This window comes from Diceros bicornis, chromosome 28, assembly GCF_020826845.1.
Source record: "Diceros bicornis minor isolate mBicDic1 chromosome 28, mDicBic1.mat.cur, whole genome shotgun sequence".
Lineage (NCBI taxonomy): Eukaryota > Metazoa > Chordata > Mammalia > Perissodactyla > Rhinocerotidae > Diceros > Diceros bicornis.
In genome coordinates this window covers 20307264-20323821 of record NC_080767.1, presented here as the reverse complement: position 1 = coordinate 20323821, position 16558 = coordinate 20307264, and the positions used below count along the sequence as shown (strand labels likewise).

At 41.5% G+C, this 16558-nt stretch overlaps 1 protein-coding gene across 1 annotated transcript in view; it reads right to left on the bottom strand.

Annotated features, from left to right (window-relative positions):
• Positions 1-15460, bottom strand: part of UGCG (UDP-glucose ceramide glucosyltransferase) — a 35515-nt gene extending 20055 nt beyond the window's left edge. Inside the window, exon 1 of the mRNA XM_058523774.1 lies at positions 15072-15460. Within this exon, the coding sequence (XP_058379757.1) occupies positions 15072-15169 (98 nt within the window). The 5' untranslated portion in view covers positions 15170-15460. The remainder of the gene's footprint in view (positions 1-15071) is intronic.
• Positions 15461-16558: the final 1098 nt, after the last annotated feature.

The following is a 16558-nucleotide window of genomic DNA, read 5'->3' as shown; positions in this document are numbered from 1 at the left end:
TAACATCCATGCTAATCCTCCTCTTTTTGCTGAGGAAGACTAGCCCTGAGCTAACATCTATTGCCAATCCTCCTCCTTCTTTTTTTCCCTTTTTTCTCCCAAAGCCCCCAAAGTTGTATGTCATAGTTGCACATCCTTCTAGTTGCTGTATGTGGGACGCGGCCTTAGCATGGCCGCGCAAGTGGTGCGTCGGTGCGCGCCCGGGATCCAAACCCAGGCCGCCAGCAGCGGAGCACACGCACTTAACCACCAAGCCACGGGGCCGGCCCCAGGACAATTTTAAAGACCCGATCCTTTGCCACAGACAGTTTGGAAAATACTGATGTATAGAGTTCATCTAGAGGGCTGGACAGAGGTAAAACCATGATCTAAAATTTATATAACCACAAAAATGACCACTATTCCATTTCTTTATTTTTTTTATTTTTTTTTATTTTTCCCCCAAAGCCCCAGTAGATAGTTGTATGTCATAGCTGCACATCCTTCTAGTTGCTGTATGTGGGACGCGGCCTCAGCATGGCCGAAGAAGCAGTGCGTCGGTGTGCACCGGGGATCCCAACCCGGGCCGCCAGCAGCGGAGCGTGCCCACTCAACTGCTAAGCCACGGGGCCGGCCCCCACTATTCCATTTCTAACAAAATGGTAGACGAGACGTCACTCACTACAAAACACATCTAGATTGCTGAGGGAAAATAGTTTATATTATATATTTAATTGATTGAACCAGTAATATATCCACATGCCTCAAATCACTAAAAATATTAAGAGTTTCACATAAAAGTCTCCCTGTCACCGCTGTCCCCCATCTGCCTTGTTCCTATCAGCACCTCCCCAGCATTATTAGTTTCTTGCTTATCTTTCCAGAAATTTTTTTTAAATACTTATACAAGGCAAAACACACACACACACACACACACACACACACACACACACTTATTATATAATATTTATAATTTCTTCCCTCCTTTTTAATAAAAGTGCACTAAAAGATTTTTTTTGGTGAGGAAGATTGCCCCTGAGCTAACATCCGTGCCCATCTTCCTTTGTTTTGTTTGTGGGACGCTGCCACAGAATGGCTTGATGAGCAGTGTGTAGGTCTGCGCCTGGGATCTGAACCTGCGAACCCCAGGCGGCCGAAGCAGAGCGTGTGAACTTAACCACTATGTCACTGGGCTGGTCCATAAAAGCATTTTTTAAATCTATTACTGAACTGTTAGGAAAATAAAGGAAAGCCACCCAGGTTAGAAATGAGAAACCTCTGAGTGAGTGAGTACTGGAGCCGATGTCTTCCCTGAGACCATCTGTTGGTCTTAGAGATGGAGACAAGCCTGGGACAAGAATGACAGGAAATCTGTTCTGAGAACCCTGTATAAATATGGAATCCCTGAAAGACAAAGTAGAAAAATCCTGACCCATAGGGGGAAGATTGGGATGCTGCCTATCTTGGATTCAGTCCTGAGTGAGGTGGAATGAAAGGAGAAAGTCTCCCCGGAGAGCACCTACCACATGGGTTTGGAACCGAAACTACCTGTGTTGCTTGAACAAAACCCAAGAGATGGAATGAGAGAGATCATCACAGGTGACCATGAATATATGAAAAGAACCACACAAGGTCTACAAATGAAAACTATGATTGCTGACATTAGAAACTCAATAGACAGGTAAAACAGAAGATTGCATACACACAGTTTAAAAGAGAACTAGAATCTAGATTTGAAGAAATTATCCAGAATGTAGCTCAGAAAGAATGAGAGGCAAAGATATCGAGATCATGAAAGAGTTCAAGACATGGAGGCTACAATAAGAAGTCTAAGATCCCAGTAATTTTTACCTATTCGTCCCATTCTATGATTAAGTGCTATTACACTGTATCAAAACAGGCATGTGAGGTGATAACCAATTACAGAGAAACCTAGCCCAATAACACACTACATGTGGCAAGGCTTTAGAATAACAACAACAAGGGTAAATTAAACTGCTAAATGGTCTAGTGTTGATCCTATTTTCCCCTTCTTCTTCATTAAGACATTTTACTTTAAATGCTAATACGTATAGATACACCTCCTATCCTTTCATATCAAGAATGCAGTATTTTATCAAAGACATTTTGATCTGCAAAACAACAATGAAGCCCTCTCCAGGTTTATGGTGAAGAAAACTGATAAGTACTACATCTGAAATTTCTACTCAAAATATTATAAGCCAGACTATATGGCAGGACCTTTAAAAATATTCTCATTTGTGGCCCCCCTCCAATCTCAATATCTCTCTCTCTGTCTCTCATATTTTCTTTCCATACCCCAAGGGGTCATCTTGCAGTGTACCTCCTAGGATACAAGAATCCTACTTTAGAGAATATTGTTCTGACTTACGTAACACAACTGACATAGCCGCTTGTTACAAATTACTTGAAATGTTTATCAAAACAATAAAAGAATATACATTAAATCACAGCCACAAAATTACATAGCACTATGCTCAGCACACAGTGGTGCTCCATGACTACTTCACATTCCCTTACTGAACAAACCTATCTTGAGCCCCAGATGTACACCAGACATGATCCTGTGCACTGGAGATAAAATGACAAACAGGCGAATTCCCTACTGTCAAGGAGCTGCGGTTTAATGCGAGAGTTGCACTGGTACAGAAGCTCTTCTCCTTGTGAAACTCTTACAATGTCAACAAAGCTATGCTCTGGAGCAAGAATGTTTTAACTTTGCTTGCCACACACAGAAATGATGCCAGGGGTGCTTTGGCCATGGCCAGCGTGTTGTAAACTAATCTACAGCTGTATATTTCAAAACGTGATCAACAGCCCATTTGCCTGGTATCTCAAAGGTAGCCTGAGTGCTGGAGTCCTCCAAGTGGACCGGTTTTATGAGTGGCTCTGACAGGGTCCTACAAGGTTTACTGGTTTCAAACCTGCTTTTATTTAGTATCTCGGGTCAGGGTTTCTGCATTACCTAGACAATATGAACTTGAACTCATTGCACCCATACATTACACAGGAGTTTTCATGGTCATGGATGCCCATTTCCACCCTCAGCCTGGACCAGGTAACTTGCTTTCTTCTAGAGTCCTGGGTACAGCACTTGCTCAGTTTCAGGTTCTACACCGGGAATCCAGTCCTACCTCCTTATCGTGCATTTGGCTTACAGCCTTGACCTTTTTTGTTGGGGTGGGAGGGGGTGCTTTTCATTGAGGCATAATATACATATAGTCAAGTCACATATAAATACACAGCTCAATGAATTTTCTCAAAGTGAAAACCCATGTAACTAGCACCCAGATCAAGAAACAGAGTATTACCAGAACGCCAGAAGCCCCTGCTTACCACCCTCCCCTCGAGGATAACCACTATCCTGACTTCTAACACCACAGACTGATTTTGCTGGTTTTAAAATTTTATCTAAATGGAATCCCATCGGATGAACTCTTTTGTCTCGGGCTTCTTTTACTTCACATCATGTTTATGAGAGTCATCCTTGTTGTTCCATTTAGTCGTAGTTCACTCATTCTCATTACAGTATAGTACTCGTATTAATATACCACATTCTATTTATCTACTTTCTGTTAATGGGCTTTTTGGTTGTTTCCAGTTTTTGACTATTATTAATAGTCTGCAGCTTTGTCTCTATCCTTACATAAGTGTCAAAACCCCTGGCCTCCCCTCTCCCACCCCTCAGAACTTCAACTTTTGGACAAGAAGAAACAAGGACTGGATTACTGTCCCACCTGAAACAATTAAAAAAAATCACACAAAATATAGGAAACAAGGATTTTTAAGATACTGGACATCAGGTAAAGAAAGACAGTGATTCCTGAGACATGGAAAACAAATGAAGTGAGTCCTCTAACTGCTCCAGCTTACTGCTTTGAGACAATTTCCAGGCCAAGAGACTAGTGTTTTTCAACATTTAGTATACATAGTGCCCGAAGGCAGAAATCACAACTTAATGGACCAGTTACACAGCCTAGGAATCTGCACTTTTATTAGCATCCCAAATGATTCTGATGCAGGCTATGCATGCTTGAAGACACACTACAGTAGACCATAAATTCTCCAGGGTCCAGCAAAACAGTGATACAGAGTATGTTCTCAATTTTTTTAAATGTTGAATAAATGAAGGGTAAATAAACAGCTACATAGAGCTCCGAAGGTAAGGGTAGTCTAGAGATAAAAATATGGGAGCCATCCACAGTTTAGTAAATACAGGCTCTCCTAGGTAGAGCATGCCATTAGCAGGTGGCCACAAATCAATATAACTAATATTGTAGAACGAGTAATGCATGAAGGGGACTGAGAGAGAGTGCCCAGAGAAGGAGAAAGATAGCCAGGAAGAAAGTAAAGTCACAGAAGGGTTTGTCTGGCTAGCCTGTTTTCTTCTCGAAAGAGTTTGAGAAAGAACAACACTGAATGCTGCCGAGAGGTCAAGACAAGAACTGAAATGTCCACTAGATTAGGTGGACACTGGTGACCTCAGAGCACTTTGGACAGGGGTAGACAGATAAAAACAGGTTAAGAAGTAAATGAGTGGGAGGTGAGATGTGATAACAGTGAATAAGCACTAGTTTCTTCTGCAACCTGACTGAGTAAAAGGGCTAAAGAGTAACTAGATGGAGAAGGGTTTTTCAGTTTAATTTTTAATACCTGAATATAAACCGTAAGGGGAAAAGCTAGTCACTGGGTAAAAAGAGAAAATAAAAAATAATTAATGGCATGACAGGATCCACAGTGTGAAGTAGGAGTTAAGGTAATCTGACAAGAATGAGGAGAGACGGGTGAAGATTTAGAAGAGGTTCTGTCAGTAATGGATGACAGGGCTAAATATAGCAACAAAGTATTGCCAGATAGCACTGCAGGCTTAGCTGAGATCTGAGACCATGAATGCGTAGTAGTACTAATTCACGTGGCTGTGTCTTACCCTCTGCAGGATTTTGCAAGTTGAGAAGCTATAAATTATGAGATGGATTCAGGATAACAGGGCAGGCCGATATGAGGGAAGGCAAGGGGCAAGATAATGAAGTGATGAACTGTGAGTTCTGGGCTAGATGGAGAATTAAACGAAGCCAAGAGGTAGCAGGTAGAGGCCACAACTGCTGATAAATAGTCAAGGGCAGTTGTTCTCAACCTTGACTGCACAGGAAAATCACTTAAGGAGTTAAAAAAAAAAAATCCTGATGCCCAGACCAATCAAATCAGAATCTTTAGGGTTGAGACCCAGACAGCAGTATTTTTTTTTTTCAAAGCCCTCCTGGTGACTGCCAAGTGCAGTCCAAGTGGAGAACCACAGACCTAGGAAAACTAGACTGCTGTAGGAATACAAGAGGGCTGAGGCGGAAACTCTTAGAAAGATCAGGAGTTACGGGATGGATTGAAAACGAGAAGCCTGTGAAAAGAGCAGTACAAGTCATGTGAGATTTGGGAAGAATTGTAGAAGAGAATGAGTAGGGGGGCTCTCTCCACAGTAATCTAAATGTGGCCAATTATCAGAAACTTGAGATTTACAGCAACTGGAGAAATTCCCATACAGATACCCTATCCTTATGGATCACTTCCGGGGTTATTTTTAGGTTATCACTGGCAGCATACAGCATACTGGTTTAAAAGCCTGGGCTGGAGCAGACTGCCTGGATTGCTACACGAGCTTCACAGCTGTGTATCCTTGGGCAAGTTACTTCTTTATCTCAAGTTTTAAAAAAAAGTGTAGATGACAGTACCTACCTCATAAAGTAATTGTGAGAAATAGATGAGATTAAACGATAAAGTAAACATTCAATGACAGCTATTATCGGTAATTAAAAAAAAAAAAACTCTGCTAATTTTAACATTTTCCACCAAATGTAACTTCTCAGAATTACCATAGTTCTAATAAGAGATTTAGAGATGTCCAACATTGATGAAACATACACCAGAATGGAAGGACTGGAAAGTCATCTATGTAAAGATTCACATATGTTTCAATATTAGGCCATTATGATGGCTTTTTTTAAAAAACATAAAACCAACTCTTGCGTGTTAAGAAAGATGAAAAGGAGAAGGGGAATCATCAAATGCCCCAAATCATGGTAAAAACAGAATAAATCGAAACATGGCATAAAACACATTTAATGCAAAGTTCAAATTATATCCAATATTTAGGCTAAAATTATATTCAAAGTTAAAATTACACCCAATATTTAGGAACCAATTTAAAGTTCTATAGACATCATCCAAAAGTGTAAAAACCACGCAAGAATAAGAAGTATGAGTGAGGAACATTAAATATCACAAATTATTATCTACTGAAAATGGCCTGTTACTGTTTTTCAGCTGAGCTCTCCTTTTAAACTATTAGATGGGTTCCCAGTTGGGCAGAGGTGCCACATATAGTCTGATTCTCTTAATTCCTCTATCCTCTGAGCCTGACTGGAAATGTTGGGTTCACAGCCACAAGAATCTCCCTCACTTGGCTCTGCTACAGAGAGAGGTTGCCACCTTCAGAGCTGAGGAGGCAAAGGAAGATAATTTCCACACTGCAGCAAATACAACGTACAAAGTAACTATTGGTTACTATGTAATCCAAGGACACTGCCTTCTAGCAGGAAGATGTTTTGAGGGTTTCCAGAAGAGACTCTATTATGTTTTGTTGACCAATAAAATCACTACAAGTAGCACAGTCCCCAGATCAAAGACTGCAAGACAGCCTTCCCACCCAGCTCCCTCCCACAACCCCTAACACCCAGAAAGGTCTCGATCAGTGGCAGCGTGTCTCAGGCATCAGGACCAGCAGAGCCAAAATTTGGGATTTTAACAATATTCTTAGTTCTCTTGAAATAGAATGTACCCTCCTAACATGTATCCCCATTTCATTTTAAGGAATTTGATTTTATTACATTTTCAGGAACACACTGGGTATAAAAGGAGTGGACCTCTTATATGATAGTCAATGGGTTTCACTTGTTTCATTTTTAAATAATAAAATGATCCTGAAACATAAGTGAGCAATTTGGGAGAGATAAAAAGCAGAGTAAATTCTCAATAGGTGTCATTTTCCTGAGGAATTATTTCTAAATTAAATTTTAAGTCAGGAGCTAGAGTCACTCTGTGTCCAAAAAAAAAAAAAAATCGCATTCATGTAATTAAGGCATGTCACCCTCAAGGACAGGGAGGAGGTGCTCACAGCAAGTGGCTGCAGGGCTGCACCTGCCAGCAGTGGGGACAGGAAATAGGGGTGCAGGTACCATCTGGGACGCTGTCTCAGAGTTAACTTCAGTCCAAAAGGTTGTGAGGGACGAATCACAGGCAAAAGAGAGAGGCCTTCCAGATCCTGCTTTCCATGGTGAGCTAGAAGGACATCTATTCAGGGAACACTTCAAATAACTGCAAGTGATGGGAAGAAATATTCAGGAGTTTTGCTGGACTTGACAGCTGCTTAAGCTTGAGGAATCCTAATTGCCTCTCTGCACAAGGGTTTTCAACTTTTGAGCTGATGGGATGGCCTTATTTTTCCCAGTCGATGTGTATGTCCTAACATCTCAGTCTCTAAAATTGTTCCTGTTTCATCACTTTAGCTTATTGTTTTATCCTTCTAACCTTTTAGTCCCATCTCTCTTGCTCTCTCGCTCCCACTCACTCAACAGTTTATTTAATGGTTTGCACCATTTGTGAAGGACTGATTCTATAGTTTTGTATTCGAACTGAGTTTTGAGCAGGAGGAAAGCCTGGTATGAGAGGAAAGCCCCTGGAGAGAAGGCGGGCTTTCTTCCCCTTCGTTCTGCTGGCTGCAGCCTTGGCAGTGACCTTAATTCAGTGCTCCACCTCCCAGAAGTGAGGCACGAGAAGCGCGCTCCAGGCTTCTAAGGGAGACTATAGATTCCTTGAGGACGAAGTTCACCTTAACAGCCCCAGAATGTGCTGTTTGTATAGTTCTGCTGGGTGATTCAGATTAACCAATTTATTTGACTCTGGGAATTTATCTCCTCAGCTCCACAACACCAAGCTTGTTAATATTTCCTGTAAAATTAGGCTGACTGCCGTATCAGCAGGTCCTTTATTTCACATAGTCCATGCCAGCAATTTCCAATGATTCTTCCTGTTGTTATTACTTATGATTGTGCCCTGGAAGGCTGTTACTGTGGGTTTTATGATCAGTATGTGTGATGACTAATGTTACTTCCAGACAGCACTTATCCTTCAAAAATGGTACTGCATCAAAATGGACTTCATCAGCAACACGAGGCACACCTTCTGGGGCAACCTTAACTCTGCAGACACAAGATTCCCCAGAGAACACCAAATAACCAATAGTGAGTTAGCTTTATAGGAAAACACAAGCTATTTTCATTGGACCATAAATAGACATATACTACTGAATATAAAAGATTCCATCACCATAGAAAACAAATAGAAGATCTTTATCAATTTCACCCCCCCCCCAAAACCAAACCCAACTCACTAATCCTTGAGTGACAATAGTTAGCCCTAGTGTATGGGAAATGGATAGAGCATTGTATTTTGCTAACAGCAACTAAGTAAGAAAGGCACCCAGCAGAAGATGTGGCCCTAGCAGATAGTGCTCAGAAGCACAAGAGACCCTCAAACACACCATAAACTCAAAATCCACTCTTTCCACATCAAAGGGAAACTAATGGGATTGTCCCTATCCTCTTCTAGACAATTCCTTAAAGTTACCCTTTTAAAGCTGAACATAATGTTTAAATTAAACTATTTTGTGTATAAAATAAAATGCTGTGGATGGGGGGAAAAGTGGGGGACACTTGTTATGATTTGCATGTCAACCAACACAGGATAGCCCTGGGCTCTGCACTCTCTTAAGGACAGATCTAAGTGTAAAGATCATTGATGGCAAGACAGGCATCCCCTTTGTAAAAACCTTGGGGGGAAATTCAGATCTAACAAAGAATCTGTAGGTAAACGTTTCTGTTTTAACCTGCAATTAGTTAGAAATAGTGAAATAAAGATTCCGTGTGCTCCAATTAATTTCATTAAAGTCCATGGCCACTGTAAACATCCCAAATTCTGACCATCTACCTCAAATCACAATGGCTAAATGACAGTGAATTAATGAATGAGCAAAAATCCACCATTACTGTTGGAAAAAATTCAAAGACCATTCATTCAACAAGCAATAATTGAGTGCCTAGTAGACACTGGAGATAAAATAGTAAATAAGACACTGTCTCTACTCTCAAAAGCTTGTAATCTAATTGAGAAAAGAAACAATTGAACACACATTTACAATTTAGATGGGTAAATTCAAGATACTACGGAAGGACATAGAGTGGGTGCCTAACCCGGTAAGGAGCTAAAGTCTACAATGACTTGAATGAGTAGGAGTTAGTTAAACAAAAGGGAAGGAAGGAAGGGAAGGAGGGAGGGAAAAAAGAAAGGAAGGAAAGAATTCTAAAGAAAGTACATTGCTTATTCAGATGAATGCCAGTAATTCAATGTTGCTGGAGAAACAGGTACCAGGGGATGGCTCAGCTCCAAAAGAACTATATATGTCTTGTTAAGGAGTTTGAATTTTAACCTGAAGGCAATGGAGAACCACGGGTAAGATTTTAAGCACACGATCTAAGATTAGTGCTCCAGAAGGATAAGGCTACAATAAAAAATCAAGTAGACAAGGTGCAAGGCTGTAGGTAGAGATACCAGCGAGTAGAGAGAATTTCAGCAATCGAGGATAGAGAGAACGTGTACTGAACTAATGATATAGGAAAATGGGGGGGATGAATCAATAGAACCATCATTGAATATTAAAACTGAATTACAATTTCCATTGTCCTTTTTTAAAGCTTTCTCACTATAGTCCAACTCTGTACCTCCCCAGGTTCAGGTTAAAAGGGCTCAACCGCATCATTCATGCACCCGAAAGTGGTCCTGGCAGCAACGACCCTGACTGATCAACACTGGACCAAAGTCCAAGTGCATCCTCAGGACTTCAGATGCACCCAGAAAAGCAGCTCTCAATTTACATTCCACTAAGGCTCAGAACACCAATGTATAAATGAACTTAAGGCAAAAAAAAAAAAAAAATCAAACTATCTAAAAATAATACTTGAAATGCTAAAATTTACATTAAAAACACAATTGCTTTCTGACAGGTAGTTTATCACAGTATCTGGGTACAATGAGTATTTAAATTCCATTCTAAAGCTATGCAACAGGTAGAAAACTTGCTGTACTAGAAAAGTTAGAAAAAGCAGAATTAACTTGAAAAAAATCTCCAGGAAAAGGACCCCTGCTTTACTAGAGGGTAGTTAATATTTATGGATTCAAGAAGTATTTCCACAGGAGCCTGGCACCTCCAGTCAATTAACAGAAAAGAAAAAGCCTAACACTAAACATTAGGACATTATGTACCGAGGAGAGAAAATGATAATCTGAGGAGGGAAAGGAAGGAGAACAGAGAGAAGAGAAAAAGAATGGAGATGCAGGAGAAAAATGCAAGTCGTCTTGCTTAGAAAACCCTTATTTTCCAGCAATATGGCTCCAAAGGGCTAAAAAGGGAAGAAAACAATTGGTTCCAGACTTTTATATGATTTCACGGCAGCCCCCAGGCTATCAAACCACACTGGCTCTCAAAAAAGGAAAAAAACTCATAAAGTCCACTTAACAACTCTGCCTACAGAGGCTATAATCATTAGTTCTTTTTAGGAAATAAAAAATCTTGGAATAAGAGCCTTGAATTTCAAATGCTCTAATCTGAATGTTATCTTTAACATTACAGGCAGAAATCCCACAAACGCCTGCCATCTAAAGTACATTATAAAATGACTATGCATCAGTTCAATATTAAAACTGGAAAGGAGCAAAGCAGCAGGTAGAGCTATCAGTGAGTAGAGATAGTTTCAAAATACTGAAAATACTAATGGTTTTCTAGTCTATAAATTACCTCAATTTTTCTAATTGCAGGGTTATAGGAATTGTAAGACATTTGTGAAATCAGAACAAATAATTGCATTGAATGAGAACTGTTCATTGTATTGATCACATTCAGCTCCATTTTTTAATACAAGCCAATACTGAGCACTTGATCTCATTTTAAGAAGATACAATACAATAGAACACTGAATCTAAATTAACTAGATACCTTTACACACTGTATTTAATTAAAAAAAAATAACCAACTGTTTTTTTAAAAAATGTTTTATAGTTTTTCTCAGCAATTTTACTACAATATCTGTATTACTTAAACATTTTAACAATTAGGAGCCCACAACCAGATATGGAGACACATAAATTCTTGAAAATAGGCTCCATTTCTACCAGTAGTTGCAAGCACAAGGTTGAAGGAGAGCATCGATATCTGCTAATTTTAATTTATTTATACTTTACCTTATTTCAAAAAGGATTTGAGAGGACACAGAACATACGTTCAAAAATATATTCTTCAATAATATACAGAATATTTAGCACAGCATTTTAACCAAAGTATTGTTGCCAACATTCCTTAAACTTGCTTGTCAAAATGTTAAGATGCCAACTTTGCAATTTTACTAAATACAGTAGAGAGAGGAAGAGGAAAAAAACAAACTTAGTTCTCTGCTTGAAAACAATTCATATTAAACTGGGAAGTATCTTTACTTCAAGAAGAAAGGAATCAAATCAAACAGGTAAATAATTCTGAAGGTGGGACCAGAAGCAAGGAACTTATCAAAAAAAAGGGTAAGATTTAATTTATACATCAATTAAGCTGTTGATTATTTGCTTTATGTTCGGTTATCCATTTCAGAAAGGTGTTCACAAGATTGCTTTAATTAGCTAGTCATTATAATCTGTTATAAACTAATTGCGTATTCTTTATTCTATTTTCACATAACTTTTCAGGATCCTGTTACTGTGAATAAAAAAGGCAATTTTGTGGGACATTAGAAAATAAATATGAAGCCTCTCTACAATACTTAACTAAATGTCTGCAATACTCCCAACAACTAAAAGTGTTTTAAGAAAACTTTGCTCTTTAGCATTAAGCACAAAATAAATAACTTAATTCTGGAGTTGTCTCAATTCTAAGAGTATAAACACTCCCAGACGGTTACTTGGAATATTAGGCTACATACTAGTGTTAATTTTAATTAAAGAAGTGTGACTTTATCATTGTGTGTATATAATAGAGGGAAGGGGATATATCATGGTCCTATGTTGAAAGTCAATTTTCTTCAAACTGAGCCGTAAATTTAACAATTTCAATTAAAAAAACAACAAAATTACTTAGAGTCTGAAAATAAAAAAGATTCTAAAGTTCATCTTTAAGTAAAAATGTGTAAAAAGCCAAAAAAAGTTTTCAAAAGAATAAGGAGGGGCTTGCCTCACCAGTAATAAGGTAATAAAGGTAATTAAACTTTGCTAATTGAAATAATGGATACTAGTACAAGAACTAATAGATCAATGAAACAGCACTGGGAGCCTTGAAACATACCCAAGTATACAGAAGAATTCAGTTAATAATAAACAGAGGATTTCAAAACTGTGGAATAACCAAATAATCATTCAATAAATGATTTTGGGACAGGTGGCTAAATATGTAGGTGAACTCAAAATTAAGGCTCTAGATCTCGTCATTAACAAAGTAAAATATTGAGTACATTAAAGGGCAAAATGTAAAAAAAAAGACAACTAAGAAAACTCAAAATACTAAAAGAAAACAGATACTAACTATATAATAGTTGGAGGGAATGGATAAGATATAAAAATTACACCAGAGTCAGAAAACAAAAAAATAATTTGACTACCTAAAATACACAGGCACACACTTTTCTCCATGTTAAATACACATACAAAATCGAAAGACAAAAAACAAGCTGGGAAAAAACTTGCAACATATCACAGAAAAAGAATCTTCATATGCAAAGGTTAATGCAGCAATAGATAGCAGTAAGGCAAAGAATTATGAGTATGCAATTTACAACTAAAAGTAACTAGCATATAAATATACGAAACGTGTTCAATGGAATTAGTAATTAAAGGAAGGAAAATAAAAAACAGAAAACAGTAAAAAGTCTGATACTTAGAAAGGGGAAATGGGGACTATCATATAATGTTAGCAGGCCTATGAATGGATACAACCTTCCTATAGGGCAACAAAGTATTAAAGTTTAAAACGTGCTCCACTTCTGGCCCAATAATTCCTCTTTCAGAAATGTAAACTAAGGAGATCATCTCTGAAATGTGTATGCACATGAATTCATCACAGCGTTGTTTGTAATCTTGATAAATTGGAAACAACCTAAATACCCATCAGTAATAACAACGAATACATATCAGTACCTCATAAATGAAAATGCCATGCATCTATTAAAAATGATGCAGAGATCATACATTTATTGACATGAAAGAAATGGTCATGACATTTTACATGGAAGCTCTACGTGAGCAGGGGCTCTGGATGTCTTATTCTTCAATCTTATTTCCAGCACCTAGAACAGTGCCTTGTACAAAAGAGCTTCCCAGAAAGCATAAATGAATTTTAAAAGCAGGTTACAGAACAATAATCATAATATGGTCCCTTTCTCTCTCCTTCTCTTCCTCCTTCCCTCTCTCCCTCTCTCTCTCTCTCTCACACACACACACACAAAGACACACAGAAATATAATTGGAAGGATAGTCACAAAAGGCTTACAAGGTAATAGACCTTGGTGTGCCATCTTTAACTTTCTTCTTCATTCTTTTCTGTATTGTCTAAATTCCTTATATCGTAAGCATTTTTTATTTTTATGATTGGAATAAGTAACAAAATTGTTTTTTAAGAACTCATATATTTAAAATGAACTCCAGAATGTGTTCGGTGACTACAGCTCACAAACTCCAAACACTAAGATCAACAATAGCCGAGTGGCATCTCTTCTTTATCTTCAAAGAAATATCAGTATGTCTTATACAATGTAGCATCTTTCTCCATTACCGGGAAATGCCACACTACACTACTAAAACGCAGCATTTCCAAAAGAGAAAGCACACTTTTCCTACAGCAATAAGTAAAAAAAATCCCTAAAACTAATTTCTTAAAAGTCCTCCCCTCTCCTCTACTAACATAATCTTATTCTAGTTGGTGGTAAAAATTACTATGTACAGTCATCTTTTTTTTTAGGCTAAAAAGCCAGTGAATCCATATCAGTAATGTGCTCTATACAATTCTTTCATTCCTTTACTGAAGGCTGATTTCATTTTAAAGACGTTTAAACAATTGAAATATCAAAACTAGCCACATACTCCTCGTCCCTATTCATTCTATCATCCTGTTTTATTTTATTCATAGGCTGTATCACTATCTGAAATAAACTTATTCGGATTTTTACTGTCTCTCCCTTCTAGAATGTAAGCTCTATGAAGGCAGTAATTCTGTCCTGCTCATCACTGTCCTCAGTGAATGGCATCTAGCAGGCCTGAAGAAGTATTTGTTAAATAAATGAAAAGACGTGTATGTGTTGGGGAGGGTACAAATCTAAACAAGACAGTAAATGAGGAATTGGAAAACAGGAAAGAAAACCACACTGAAATGTACAAGCTGACATGACTCAAGGCTATAACGCCAGCTCGGAGGTTTGGTGGACATTTTTCAAGGTGCACAGGTGCTTCACACCCATCTAAGTAAAGGCAGAGAGCTCTTCCAGGAAGAAGAAAATCCACAGGGAGGTCTCGAGGTAGCTGTGTGCAGCTCCCAGAAGAGTGGAAACGATCATCACCATAATAGAAATGTGGCCCAGGTCGAGAGAAAAAAACAATACACCATACATCCTGGCCCAGATGAAAAATCACACGAATCCCCGACACAATCAAACCAAGCAAGCAACCTTCCGACCGACGGGTAAGAAGAGCTTAGTCTCCCCTGCCCTGGCTGTGCAGTCGCCCGCAGCCACGCAACCCCCTCACTCGCCACTTTTCCTTCCCGAAGACCCCGGCCCCAGCTGGTCCAAGGGGAGAGCGAATGGGGTGAACAGTCTGAGAATTAGCTTTCTCCACCTCCACCCGAGCCCAATCCCCTCCAAAGCGCAATCCCTCCCACCCTCTCCCGTCCTCGAGGCCCTGACCCTCGCCACGGGCTCCTCCAGCTGCCCCTCACTCACGTGTAGATGATGGCCATGAAATGCATCAGCCACAGCACCAAAAAGAGGATGAACCCGAAGACGGCCATTCCCTCCAGGGCCAGGTCCAGCAGCGCCATCCCCCGGCCCGACCCGGCCCGGCCCTCTTCGGCCGCCGCCGCCGCCGCGGACAGCGCTCCCTCAGGAGGAGGACAGGGTGGGCGCCCGGCGCGGGGGCGCAGGAGGGTAGACGAAGGTGGCGAGAGGAAGGGGCGGAGGGGGGTGGGGACGGAAGGGGCGGGCAGGGCCTGCGCGCCCCCGCCCGCGCGCCCTCGCCCGCGCGCTACCCTAGGCGCGCTCGCGGCAGCGGGCGCTGCGGTGGCGGGGCTCCGTGGTCAGAGCGGCCGTGGCCCCGCGCCCTGGCTCGCCCCTCCACACACTCGCGGCCGCCGGCCGGACCCTGCGCGCCTGCGCCCCCGCGCCCCCGCCGCCGCCCCTCCGCCTCGCCGCCGGGCTCCGGGCCGCGCAGCTCCACACGCTTCTCCGCCGCCGCAGCTGCGCGCTCTAATCGAAACCGGCAGCTAGCGCCCCGACTCCCCGGCGCGCCCCGCCTCGCCCCCGCCCTCCGAGGGGCGGGGCGCGCCTCCCCTCCCCGCCCAGCCTGCCGCCCGAGCGCCCGCTGCGTCACGGTCGCGAGCTCGCCCCGGGGAGGTTTCTCCCGATGGGCGCGAGGCGGGCTTTCCCCCAGGCTCCTGTCTCCGGCCACCGCCCACCTCTCCGCGCCTGGTGGAGGAGCCCCGGGCGGCCAGCATCGCAGCCCTGGGCTGGCCTCTCGCGGCGAAGGGGGCGGTGCAGCGTGACCCTGTGTCCGGCTCGGGGGCTGCTATCCCTCTGTCTGGCTCTGGTGTTCCAGGGCGCCCCAGCAAAAGACACGAGGTTCCAGGCAGCCGCCTGCCTTGTTTCGCAATCCAACTTCCAGCACTGTGTCGGTAGCCTCTCCGCCGGCATTGCTCGGAGCGGCTTAGGCCCTCCCCGAGGCCACGTTACTGGGCGCAAGGGTGTCCCATTGCCTTCCTCCCTCACTACTTTTAATGCTGTGGAGTTTTGGATCACAACAGACCGGAGAGGAAATAATCTCCTTGTGCCTCATAGATCTCTAAGCCCCTTAGAGACAGCGTGTACTTTAATTTTTTGTGTGTGTGTGAGGAAGATCAGCCCTGAGTTAACATCCGTGCTAATCCTCCTCTTTTTTGCTGAGGAAGACCGGCTCTCAGCTAACATCTATTGCCAATCCTCCTCCTTTTTTCTCCCCAAAGCCCCAGCAGATAGTTGCATGTCCTAGTTGCACATCCTTCTAGTTGCTGTATGTGGGACGGGCCTCAGCATGGCCGGAGAAGCTGTGCGTTGGTGTGCGCCCGCATCCGAAAGCCTGGCAGCCGGTAGCAGAGAGCGTGCACCTAACCGCTAAGTCACTTAACTGCCAAGTCACGGGCTGGCCCCAGCGTGTACTTTAAAAGAAATTCTCAAAC